This window comes from Simochromis diagramma, unplaced genomic scaffold (genome assembly GCF_900408965.1).
Source record: "Simochromis diagramma unplaced genomic scaffold, fSimDia1.1 OVJJ01000510.1, whole genome shotgun sequence".
Classification (NCBI taxonomy): Eukaryota; Metazoa; Chordata; class Actinopteri; order Cichliformes; family Cichlidae; genus Simochromis; species Simochromis diagramma.
Genome location: NW_024387326.1, coordinates 1,393,450 through 1,405,554, shown reverse-complemented (window position 1 = coordinate 1,405,554; position 12,105 = coordinate 1,393,450). Strand labels below are relative to the sequence as shown.

Below are 12,105 nucleotides of genomic sequence, written 5' to 3'. Positions count from 1 at the left end.
TACATTATGACAGATGTTATGTAACTACATTCTTTATGCACATTGCAACATAAGTGTGCATAAAGTTATACTGGTAAGTGAAACCCTCTTCAGAGTGTCTTTAACTGGGAGGAAAGTTGTTTCCTGATAATCAAATATATGTAGATGCAAGATTGCTTTTAGAGTGGGGCTACAGACCAGAGACACAGAAAAAGTTGGAGCCACTGAATCATCTTACTGTAGGGGAGCTATTCGTAAAATCAAGAGTGCTGTGGCTCACTTTAAAAAACAGAAAATAACATCCGAATAATTTTTTCCTCTAAATCGGGCGACCGTGGCTCAGGGGGTTGGGAATTGCATCTGTAACCGGAAGGTCGCCGGTTCGATCCCTGGGCTCTCTGTCCTGGTCGTTGTGTTCCTGGGCAAGACACTTTACCCTACTGCCTACTGGTGTTGGCCAGAGGGGCCGATGGGGCGATATGGCAGCCTCGCTTCTGTCAGTCTGCCCCAGGGCAGCTGTGGCTACAACTGTAGCTTGCCTCCACCAGTGTATGAATGTGAGAGTGAATGAATAGTGGTATTGTAAAGCGCTTTGGATGCCTTGAAAAGCGCTATATAAATCCAATTATTAAATACAAGAGAAAGTGATACATTTCCTTGAAAATTGTTTTCAAGGAAGAACATGAACCACACAGGCTGTTGGCTATAAATTGCTAAAGCTGCACAGTCATGTGCAAAAGGTTAAGGTAAATGTCTGTGAAGGTTCTCAGCCATCCAGGTCATCGTAGTCTAAGGAGCTTGGAAAGAAAAGCGTCTGGACTTCTTCAAGTTGCTTGAAGACGTTTCACCTTTCATCCGAGAAGCTTCTTCAGTTCTAGGGTCAAATGGTGGAGAGTCCCAGTGGGAGTTTCCCCCCAAAAGAGGGACGAAAGGACCCCCTGATGATCACCTAATCACATGAGCCAAGATGTGAAAACGGGGGTGGGTCACAATCAGCCAGGGTTTCGGGTGAGCTCATTGTGAAACCCATCCCCACCCTATCATGTGATTTCCTGAGGTCAGATGGCCCAGGGTGTGAGTGGGCGTTAAGGCTTCTGGGAAGGCATCTCAAAACTGAATTATAGATGGTAGACAGTTGGTGTCGTAAACCACCGCCTCTGTTCAAAGATGGTCGCTCACAGTGGACATAAATGTCTTCTTTCACTCCTCTTTCAGGTAAGGTAAATGTGTGACCCCCGCCACAGTGGCACAAAGTTCAATACAAGATCAGTAAATTTGCATCTTGGATTCAGCAAAGAGTTAAGTATCTTCAATTCAGAGAGTGCAGATGGAGTCTAATGAAACTAGCTATTGAATAACGAGATAAACCAGAATATAAAGTGAAAATATCCTGCATGAAAATCAACCGTCATTGTTGTCCTTTTACCAATGCACGAAACACACACAGAAGAGAAGCCAGAATTAAAAAACAAAACATGATGTGCACTCTAAGAAATGATACATTGATGTTGCTAGCATTATGTAAACGTTTTATGTTAAAATTAATGTCACCAATTGATTTTTAACTCTAAACACAAGGATATTGTTTTGATTTTAGTTAATAACACAATATTTCAATACAACAAAATGCAGTACATTAAATCCAACGTAAAAAGTTCATTTAAAATGAACAGCACTTTAATTTGAAGAGGATTGCCCTAACAGGCTCTCAGTACTTCTCAGTTTGCACATGTGCAGTGTGGAAGTTTGAACAACTGCCATTTTCAACCGAAACTTGCATCATGCTCAGAAGCCTGGATAAAATCCATTGCCATTTGAGGATTATTTGGTAAGTACAACCATTTAAGGATGACAAATTTGGTTAATGTGTACTAAATGATAAACATCCGACATTTTTGGGAGTACTTCTGTATGTTTTATTTTAAAACAAATGATGTCTGGTAATTTTTTTTAGCATTCTAGCTTGTATGCCTCTCACAGGTGTTAGTAGTCAGGCATTTAACAAATATTATTGGGCCCACTTCGGTGTAATTTCCCAAAATGTTTTACGATTCATGTTAAGCTGCAACTTGCCTACTAAGAACTGCAGCTTTAAAATTACTCCCAACATCTACCGCGCATGCTCCCTGGTGTCAGTAATGAGCACCAGGAGCGCCAGCGATCCGATCCGTTTGAAGAATGAAATATATGTATAGTGTATTTTAGAAACATGCATCAAATAAGTTGCTACATTGTTTGAAGGAATTCTACCCCGTGTTGATATCTGGTTTAGTGTTAATATCAGTGATTAAAGTGTAAGACATGCATTTATCTTGTGTCATTAAAATGCAGCATTATGTGTAATACAGCTATATGTAATGCATTTAACTCCTTGTATCAGTTCCATTGATTATCAAAGTGACAATTTGTGTGTTCCCCCCTTCATTTTATGTTGGTCAGCTAGTTCTGTCTGTCAGTAGATGCAACAAAAGTGGCTCAGATGTGATTGTGGTTACTGTTATCTTTTATTGTAACTCTTGTTATCGTAATAAATACCAGAAAATATTGTGATAGTATTTTGAATCCATATTGCCGAGTTCTAATCTTCTATTTCATTTTAACATTTTTAGGGGTACAATTAATAATTATATTGTTGAACAGTCTAGAATTGATTAAAGCAAAAGTGAAAGCTTTCATGTATTGTCAAAATTGAAAAGCTTCTAGTTTTGTGTTCACATATTTGTTGATCTGACTCAGAAGAGTCAGTGCCTAACCAATCATTAACCTCACTGAATGTCACTAATGTGAGTTGTCAAACATTGTTTAATTACTCATCGCTAATCACTCATCTGTTAATATTTTTGACTTTGGTTTGGGAAGAGGTGGAAAAGAACCAAAATCTTGTCTCACATTGAGTTCTTATCTCCACCAGAATATCAGCATTGATGTTCGACGGGAATGCGTCCTAAAAACTATCTATGTCTACTTAAATAAAAAGGCCAGATGACCTGTTCAAGGAATTCTTGGTAAGTTAGAAAAGGGGAAAGTTTGTTTGTTGTTTTTTTTAAAATTTGGGATAGTAAATTGAAGGTGGGCTCATTTGTTCATATGTATCTATATGCAATTATCTTTCCCCCCCCCTTGTTTTCATTTTAAGGATGTGGATCTTAGTGCAAGAAGAGAAACGGAGCAGCTGACTTTAGGAGTCTGTGTTGTCAGACATGAAGGAGCAGACTCTGCAGATACACCTGAGGACATTGGTGTCATCATAGAAGGATACACTGTGCTGAAAGCTCTTAGTGATGTGGCAAAGGGGTGTGCCCTCCTGCTTGGACTAATCTACAGTCTAAATCTGAGGTACCCAAAGCACCTGAAATACATATTTGAATTTCTTCAGAAGGTGCTGATGGAGTTGGATGGGAACAACCTATCCATGAAGGTGCAAGTTCTGAAAAACAAACTGCTTGAGTGAAACAGTCTGCACTGAACTATAGAGGACACTGAACTGGTTACAAGATTCTCAAACCCATCTCCTTGCACTTTATAAACTGTTCGGTTTGAATTCCGCAAGAACTTCTGCAAGACCTCATACTTTTTGTTCATGTTGAACTTTTACCACCATCCAGCTACATTGAACAAGACTGCTCCTAAGTTTGGACTTCATTTTAAGTTTTGAAAAAAAAAAAAGGTTTTTTAAATATGGACAAAAATGCCACTAAAGTCATTTCTACTTGTTGTTTATAGGTCTGTATTGTGAGTTTTCCATTGTACCCGAAGCAAGTTTAAATCAAGTCATGTTAATGTTAAAAATGTTGGAATCACAACACTTTCCAGTTTTAATAACTTGATTTTAACATTCTGTATTATGTCTTCCTGAACTTAATATGCACTTGCATACATGTGAAGATATTTTTGTTTAGGAAAAAGGCATTGATCTAGAATTTTGAACAGCTCAAAGTTTGCTTCAGCACATTTTACACAAAGTGTTATTAAAGTTGGGTTAACTGAATAAAATTGTTTGATTTATTCAATTTACTTTAAATAGAGTAAGTAATTTAATCCTATAGTTTCAGTAGAGCTCGTTTAGGGTTAGTCAATTTATCAGATGTACTTAAAATTTGTTGTTCAAATTAAATGTGTCATACATTTTAGATTTCACTAACCCAGTTGTGTGGAATCGGTTGACATAACTGGGTGGAGTAAATGCAACATCTTATTTTATAGAGTAAGTAGGGCTTGTTTTGGTTGAGTAGATTTTATTTAGTGTTGTCAATTTAAGTCAACATGTTAGTTAGATCAACATTATGATATTTAGTTAATATAACACCATTCTTGTGATTTGCATTTAATTAGCCAAAGCTTGACAGATGTACTTAAAATTTGTTGTTCAAATTAAGTGTATCATACATTTTATATTTCACTAACCCAGTTATGTGGAACCGGTTGACATAACTGGGTGGAGTAAATGCAACATTTTATTTCTTAGAGTGTAGGAAAGGGGTGTGTGTGGCAGACCTGATAAAAAGAATACCTTATGTTTCATCCTTGCTATTGTTAAGATATAAATAGATTATACCTCAACAAGAGAGGGTGCAGAAAAGTCATTGAAAAACAGTCCTTTGTTAGCACTGCATAACTACTCACACTAAATAATTTCAAGTATTTTAAGCTTTTATTAAAGTTGTAGCTTCTTCTGTTCTTGGTGATGTGTGCAAACTGTCAAAGCATTGATATTAATATTATTAATATTAATAGCAAAATATACAAAGTGCAAAATATTCATTTCAATTTATGAAAGAAAAAAACAGAAAGGTTTGAGCTAAAATATACTTCTCTACAGTAGCTGAGTAAAATTACGGTTCCTTCCCTGTACAAATATTAATGTCATACTCAAGGTGAGACTGCTGCCACACCTGCTCCTGCAGCAGTTTTAAGCCTCTGTCTAATTAATTTCACTGAACAGACCGGTTACTGGGCTTGTCAAAATTACAGATTAGTATTAATACAAACGAGCCAACCTGTGCAATAAATAAGTGAGTATATATCATTCCCTTTATTCGTTGTTTTAGACAGATATTTCCCTGACAAAGTCAAATGTATTCTAAAAATCTTGATTTTAACTATAAATTTGCCATTTATATAAAAAAATTATGAGCTGCAGAGATATTTTTCTGTTTCAGTAATACATTTCAGTCTTTTCATGAGTCTAGTGATGTTACATCTACATTATAATATGCAGATCACAGTGGATCTATAAAGACACAAATCACCTTCATATATTGAGTTTCTGATAGAAAACAACAGTGATTTATGTTTGCATGATGTATTTATCCATAGAAATAATGGTGTCACATCACAACAGCAAGAATTACATTACATTTAATCGGGGGGGGAAATGTACCATGATAATTTAACAGTATACTTAAAACATGATGTCAAACTATACAAATGGGATGGTGTTTCAACCTTTGCATATGTGCTTTGACTGTTTCTAGCTCAGGTCACAGACTTATATTGATTATGACTTTACAGTAACTACAGCCGGACAATGTCCATGGCTCGTGCCATTAAAGCCGAAATATTGTTTGTTGTGCTAAGCCTTTCGAAAAAAGTAATGAGGAATACATATACATTAAACTGTAGGTAAATGTACATTAAATCTTCAAAAGGTTTTGAGGGATTTTAAAAAACAATGCATTAATGCATTGCAATACTTCATGTAGTATGAGGTAGGAATTATCTCACCATGGCTATTCATTCCATACTCTACCAGGTTTTATCAACTCTGACCAGTATTAATGGAGTCACATTAATTTAGTAAGTAACGAAATGCAAGACATGCATGAATATGTAACTAAAATAATGTTACATAGCAAAAGAGAAAATGAGGACGCTGCTGCATACCCTTTTTGTATCAATGTACAATTGAACAAAGGGTGTGATAGTGTACCACACCCTTTGACAAATGATTTTTCTAAATGTTCATGCTTTAAAAATTTAAACACACCCAATCCTGAATTCACCTGTTCAGTATATAAAGTGTAGCAGTGCTCCTGAGGTTTAGTATCAGTCCAGGGAAACTAATCTGTAGAACTGACCTGTTCATCACTATGAAGGTGACTGCTCTGATCCTTCTCTTGGGAATATCCAGCACAGGTAACTACACTTTTTCTTATCATTCAGGATTTGATTTAAGCATTTCAAATCTAACACTAAAACACTTCGAATTTAACAGTAAAAGAAAACAAACAACAAACAAACAAACAAAAAATAAAATTGTTAAAATTTATTTTATACATATATTAAATGTCTTTTCCAAAAAACATCCAAACACTTTACAAGAGGATCACTTAGTTATGTTTGTGGTGGATCGAACCACAAACATAACTAAGTTTCTTTCCAAAGTATTGACAGGAAATCAAATATCTGTCAGCATATCCGTAGGGAATATAGATTATTGCATGTGTTAGACCCAATTAAAATAAAACAAACAAACAAACAAAAACAGGAGCCTTTAAGAAAGATATGCCAGACTTTTAGTTTATAAAATCTGTTTCTGAATCTGTTTGGCAAACTGATGTGGAAATATTTCATTTTGTTCAAATTATTTTACTGAGTGGATTAGGTCTACTTCATACTAGAAATAAGGAAAAGTGATTACCAAATATACGTGAAGGACATAATGATGGATATTAGGATTAGTACTTTGTTGAAAATCTTAGTTCAGTTTGTTAAGGTTTAGGGCCCGGATGGCTTGGGACTAGAAGCTCCTCTTGAGTCTCTCTGTCCTTGCCCGGATGATATGGAACCTTGGAACAGTTTGTTGCCCGGATGGGATGGGTCCTTCAGTATCTGACCTGCTCTAGTCCAGCATCTCCCCTAAGGGGGGAGGGGCAATCCTGCAGCAGCATTCTGCTGTACGGATCACTCTCTTAAGAGCTTTTTGGTCCTTAACACAGCTGTTCCCAAACCAGGATGTGATGTTCTGTGTGAGGATGCTCTCCACAGCGCCTGCATAGAAAGTCCTGAGGATCACTGGCGAGACCCTGAACTTTCTCAGTTGTCAGAGGTGGTACAGGCGCTGCCTAGCCTTTTTGGTCTAGACCTGAATGTGGGCAGACCATGTCAGGTCTGATGAAATGTGGATACCGAGATACTTGAAGGACTGCACCCTCTCCACTGGAGGTCCATTGATGATAATGGGCTTTTAGTCTCTGTGCTGACTCCTTCTGAAGTCCACCACTAGCTCCTTGGTCTTGCTGACATTCAGCTGGAGGTGGTTATCCTGGCACCATGATGCCAGATTCTTCACTTCGTCAATGTAGGCCTCCTCATCGTTGTTGGAGATGGCGCCCAACACCACGGTGTCGTCAGCAAACATCACAATGGTGTTGGAGCCATGGGTGGCCACACAGTCTGAAGTATAGAGGGAGTAGAGCAGTGGCGAGAGGAAACACCCCTGTTAATGGTGACGCTGTTACAGACGCATCTATCCACCCTCACCACGTGAGTTCTGCAAGTGAGGAAGTCCAGCACCCATGCACACAGACGGCTGTTGAGTCCTACATCCCTCAGCTTTGTGAACCATCTGCTGGGCACTATTGAGTTAAATGCTGAACTGTAATCAACATTCTTTTCTTACACTAGTTCAGTGGTTCCCAAACGTTTTTTGCTAGGCCCCCCTTTGTTTTACAAGAAAAATGTTCGCGCCCCCCGCCCCCTTCTCGCGCGTGTACGCGCGCACGCACGCGCACTAACACATCCTCCAACCACACACACTCATATTTTGCTCCATTGCGGTTTATTTCACACCTCAAACATTTAGTAAACAGTTAAAACAAATACAAGTAATCTGCAATAAATTACAGGTAGTAATAAAATAAACTACTAACTCTTTTAGGCTATGTCCACACCTACACGGGTATTTTTGAAAACGCAGCTGTTTCGTCCACACATAAACTGCGTTTCAAATCACCGAAAACGGAGATGTTTTAAACCCTTTTTTGCGTTTACGTGTGGACGAGGAATACAGAGTTAGTCACTCAACATCAAAGGTATGTGCCGCTTACATATACACACGCAGTTACTGTCCCTGCATTTAGAAAGGCAGAGGCGTCACAGTGTGATTATTTTATGTGTAGTTGTTTTTTTTTCATGTGTAATAATATTCAACATTCCTATCAATACATTTTTCAAAAAATGCCTCACTGTGCAAAATGGGTTTAAAAACATAAACAACTGTGGGATCCTGTTTGTCCGTGATTTAAACAGCCCAGCCCTGCTCCCTACGAAGGGAAAATCAATTCTGCAGGGGAGACCTACCTTGGCACTTGTGCAGGTGAAGCCAAAGGGAAGATATGCTTCACCATATTTTCTAGTCTTTGGCTTAGAATGAAGTTGGTTTGGAAACATATTCAGCGACGCTGCATCCCCTGCTTTGCGTTTCTGTAGGCGCCCCGTGTTAGCAGCGTCCAAGCGTTTTGTTCCCCCCCCTTTTCATTCCGCTCCCCTGCAATGGCTCTGCGCCCCCCAGGGGGCGGGCCCCACACTTTAAGAAGGACTGCACTAGTTGGTGCTAACAATGCCATAAAAATTATAATATTTTAAATATAGACTCAGAAACTGTTAAATGGTTGACAGTTGTTGGAGCAGGCCTCCGTGATTTAAATGATCCTTATTTCATTAACCTTAAATAAACACTAATGTAGTGTTTCATGTCACTTTATTAAAAAATATATTTATACAGATGTTAAAGGGATTAACAGCATTTCATCAATCTGTGCAACAGCTTAAAAAATAGAAGAGATAAAGACTCTTTAATAATACTAGTATAGTGGGTTATTTAAAAACCTGTAATCTTTCATTTTAACTTCAGTCCTTTCATTGTTTCTCTCCTGATTGCAGCTGGAGCCCTTCAGTGTCAAACCTGCACAGATCAGACGTGTTCAACCACAGTAGCAAAAACATGTTCTTCAGAGACCATGTGTGTTACAGCTACTATTTTAGGTAATCTTTTCTTCATATTATTTCATACAGTTCAGTAAATTTCAAATACCTGTGAAGCTATGTGTGCTTTCCATCAACATTAATAAAATTTATCATTAAAAATATTAAAATTACTTTGCAGCTACCTCATCTGGAACTACGGCAACACAAATCTACAAGGCATGTGCATCTTCCTCCCTGTGTCCAACTACCTGCTCTCAGACATTTTCAGTTGACCTGGGTGTTCAAAGTGCTCTTGCAACTGCCACGTGCTGCAAAACGAATAACTGCAACTCAGCAACTCTGGCTGGTAAGTAGAAATCAGTTAAGTTAAAGACACATAACCGAACAGACATGAAAGAAAGGGATAAGAAACAATATTCTGATATCTGCCAAAATATTCTGTTCTAAAGTGAAATTATGTTCTTTTCTGTTTCAGCCCCTACTCCTCAGTCAAGTAACGGCCTACAATGTAACTCTTGTTCCACCTCTCAGTGCAACACACCATTGCAATGTCAGGGAGTGGAGGACCAATGCTTTCAATCAATGAGTGAGTCTTCTTCATGCATACTTCAACAAAAAGCATCTTTAAATTTTGTTTTTGCATAAAATAAATTCAACAAACATTCTTTTTTTTCAATCAGTCAGGAAAACCATTACCAAGCATTTTATCCATATTTGTAATGAATGTGATTTTGTACTTTAAATCGTTAAAGATGAAGATTTGATAATCAGTGTAGGAAATGATACATATTTGTCCACAACACATAAATATATTAGTTAAGAAGTATTCCCAAAACTTTAAAAAAAAAATCAATATTTGTAGCATGGAGGTAGTGATTAATCTGTCAGTTATTGTCATGACTAATCATTTGTATAAAACAAGAGCTGAAAACAAAGAGATAAATGTCCATCACAAAAAGGGCAAAGTAAAGAAAATACACATGAAAACATCAAGAGGAGCACTTTGATTTCTTGATGATGGAAAAATCAGTTACCTGCTTTAAATGGAAAAAAAAAACATATGTGATAATAGAACACCGAGTGTAGGAACACTGTTCATTAAAAGGAAATCACTTTGGGTTCTGACATTGTGAGTACATGTTTTCAATAACTTCAATGTGAAAGTCACGAAACAACTGACTGAAAATCAGGCTCTGTTCGTGTGTCTAATTAAAAATTGTTTACTGGTGGGTATGGTATTATACATTAGAAATGTTGAACACACAACTCAGGTCTTAGAGTACACCCAAAAGTCACTACAGTAAGATTTCAAGTTTCAGCATTGTCAGCAAACAGAACAGATTTAAAAAGATGTTAGATTACTTTTTATGTACAAGATATTTATGTTTGCTAAATGGAAATAGTTTACTGAAATGATGCCTCGAAAACTTTTCGAACTTATTCCCATTAATATTATATTTTTATAGAAGTATGTCTTGATTTTCAAAGGCGACTACACAGTCATGTATGTCTAAAAATATGTGAAATTGTTGAAACTGGGATTTTTCATCTACAGTGAACGATGGTACCAAAGATTTTCCAGCTTACGGCTGTGCATCCAGCAACCTGTGTGCAGCTGCTTCAAGCCTGGGTTCTCTACCTTTCATGCAGAGTGTTGGTACCATAAAAAGTGGACCAACCTGTACTTTACCCACAACAACTGAAGCACCAACCACAACCACAGCTGCTCCAACAACAACAACAGCCGCTCCAACTACAACCACTGTGGCACCAACCACCACCACAGCTGCTCCAACAACAACGTCTGCTGCTCCAACAACGACAACAGCTGCACCAACAACAACAACAGCTGCTCCAACCACAACCACCGCTGTTCCAACCAAAACCACTGCAGCACCAACCACAACAATGGTGGCACCAACAACCACAACTGCTGCTCCAACAACGACAACAGCTGCTCCAACCACAACCACAGCTGCTCCAACCACAACAACGGTGGCACCAACAACAACAACTGCTGCTCCAACCACAACAACAGCTGCTCCAACCACAACCACTGCAGCACCAACCACAACAACAACTGCTCAAACCACAACAACGGTGGCACCAACAACCACAACTGCTGCTCCAACCACAACAACAGCTGCTCCAACCACAACCACAGCTGCTCCAACCACAACAACGGTGGCAACAACAACCACAACTGCTGCTCCAACCACAACAACAGCTGCTCCAACCACAACAACGGTGGCACCAACAACGACAACTGCTGCTCCAACAACGACAACAGCTACTCCAACCACAACCAAAGCTGGTAGTCAGAATGACTCGGGGGTGTTGATTCATTTAAACTAACACGATCATCCTGCTGCAACCATGTTTCTGTAAGGCAGAATCAATCGATTTGTTGATCAATTATTAAGTCATATACTAACAGAGACTTGGAAGAGAGAGACCTAATGTTAAATAACCCACATTTGACTGTTTTATTCTTTGGTGCTGTTGAGGATACCGTATTGTTCTTTCTTTGTGTTTTTTATTTTTAAGTTGTTTTTTGCTGGTTTTTAGTTTGTTTTTTGTCTGTTTGTCAAATTGTCCTTCCATATGTTTCTGACAAGAGCAAAATATGCCACTGATTTTGCTTTCATTTTTTCTTTTTCTTTTTTTAAATTGGTTACGATTATTTAAAGAATGGCACCTGGTGTTTCCACAGCAAACTGTGGATATACTTCCTACCTCACACTACATGAAATTTGCACAGCATTATTTTTGAAATCCCTCAAAACCTTTTGAAGATTTAATGTACATTTATCTAAAGTTTAATTTACAGATATATGCATTTGTCATGACTCTTTTCTAAAGGCTTAGCGAAGCAAACAATGTTTTAGCTGTAAAGCTCTAGCCATTGACAGTGTACGGCTGTAGTTACTGTAAAGCCATAATGAATGCAAGTCTGTGAGTAAAGCCACAAACAGTCAAAGCATATATGCAAAGGTTGACACATCATCCTGTTGGTATAGTTTGCAGAGACAGTTTGACATCATGTTTTAAGTATACTGTTAATTTTTTTTCCCATTAAAAGCAATTCTTGCTGTTGTGATGTGACACCATTATTTCTATGGATAAATACATCATGCAAACATAAATCACTGTTGTTTTCTATCAGAAACTCAATATATGAAGGTTTTGTGCCTTTAT

At 37.9% G+C, this 12,105-nt stretch overlaps 1 protein-coding gene across 1 annotated transcript; it reads left to right on the top strand.

Moving 5' to 3' along the window:
• The first annotated feature begins 5,993 nt into the window (after positions 1-5,993).
• On the top strand, positions 5,994-11,775 carry LOC120717749 (integumentary mucin C.1-like). The gene is made up of 6 exons (XM_040005969.1): positions 5,994-6,114; positions 8,863-8,964; positions 9,086-9,253; positions 9,383-9,493; positions 10,463-10,779; positions 11,770-11,775. Exons 1-6 carry the CDS (start codon positions 6,069-6,071, stop codon positions 11,773-11,775), a joined length of 750 nt encoding a protein of 249 aa, XP_039861903.1. The 5' UTR covers positions 5,994-6,068.
• The last annotated feature ends 330 nt before the right edge of the window (positions 11,776-12,105 follow it).